The sequence below is a fragment of the Branchiostoma belcheri genome, unplaced genomic scaffold (genome assembly GCF_001625305.1).
Source record: "Branchiostoma belcheri isolate BF01 breed outbred unplaced genomic scaffold, Haploidv18h27 scaffold186, whole genome shotgun sequence".
NCBI classification, from domain to species: Eukaryota; Metazoa; Chordata; class Leptocardii; order Amphioxiformes; family Branchiostomatidae; genus Branchiostoma; species Branchiostoma belcheri.
The window spans coordinates 74,979-75,884 of NW_017803335.1; the positions used below are offsets into that span (position 1 = coordinate 74,979).

Sequence of the window (906 nt, forward strand, 5' to 3'; positions counted from 1 at the left end):
GACCAAAGCATTTAATTAGACGCGCCCGGGAACACATGGGGACCAGCCTCCCCTAACCGGGTCAGTTCTCCGCAGCCACGGGCAGGACCGGAGCTTTGTAACCCACCCGCCCTCCCGTGGGGTGACATTATCATCCTGATTAAAGTCCTTACCAAGCCCAGCACTTGTCACCTCGTCTTTGGCCTGAGTTTTCTGTGGAAGGGTGTGAATAATTGCTTCCTTATTCATCAATTTACTGTTTATTATTTTATCATTTTATTATTGTCTTGCAATTAGCCCTCAGCTATGAATTTGCTTTTAAACTTTCATTAATCGCCAGGTTACTACTTTGCCTATACGGAGGCTCCGCCCGGCTACGAGGGAACCATCATGGGAGCGTATCTACTGATGTGGGGGCTGGGCAGCGGCCTCAACCTGCTGCTGACCGAGACAGTCAACGCTATTTGTGGTGAGGAAACACGTATAGAAAAACAATATGGCTTATTCACCCTATATTGTAGTAAGGTATTTATCATGTTTACCTTGAAGTTCAGAAGGAAAACATACGTTAACAAAAACATATTGTTTTTGCTCTGTTTTTTTCTTCTTCCTCTTCTTCTTCTTCTCTAAACAAATAAGGTCAATGACGTCTGCCACCATGGTAACTGGTGTTGGGTTACATAATGTACCATGCAAATAATGGCCGTGCAGAACTGAGTTCAAGAGGGGCTGCATGGTCATCATATATATGAGTGTGTTTGAGTAAGACTAAACAAAGCAGTAGTTTGTTAAGCTGGGCCATGTGCAGGTAAACTGTATGCAATAGCTTTCCAAATGTTAACGTTACCTATCTAGTTCAATTTTGCGTCCTTTATTTCTTTTCATTGCATTTTTCTTTCAGTCAGCGTGTCTGGCACAGCCTGTTTC

The 906-nt window shown here is 43.5% G+C and overlaps 1 protein-coding gene across 1 annotated transcript in view; it reads left to right on the forward strand.

Moving 5' to 3' along the window:
• The window catches only part of LOC109467639 (solute carrier family 15 member 4-like), a 16,460-nt gene that overhangs the window by 15,134 nt on the left and 420 nt on the right, over nucleotides 1-906 (forward strand). The window contains exon 10 of the mRNA XM_019765676.1: nucleotides 320-448. Within this exon, the coding sequence (XP_019621235.1) occupies nucleotides 320-448 (129 nt within the window). The remainder of the gene's footprint in view (nucleotides 1-319; nucleotides 449-906) is intronic.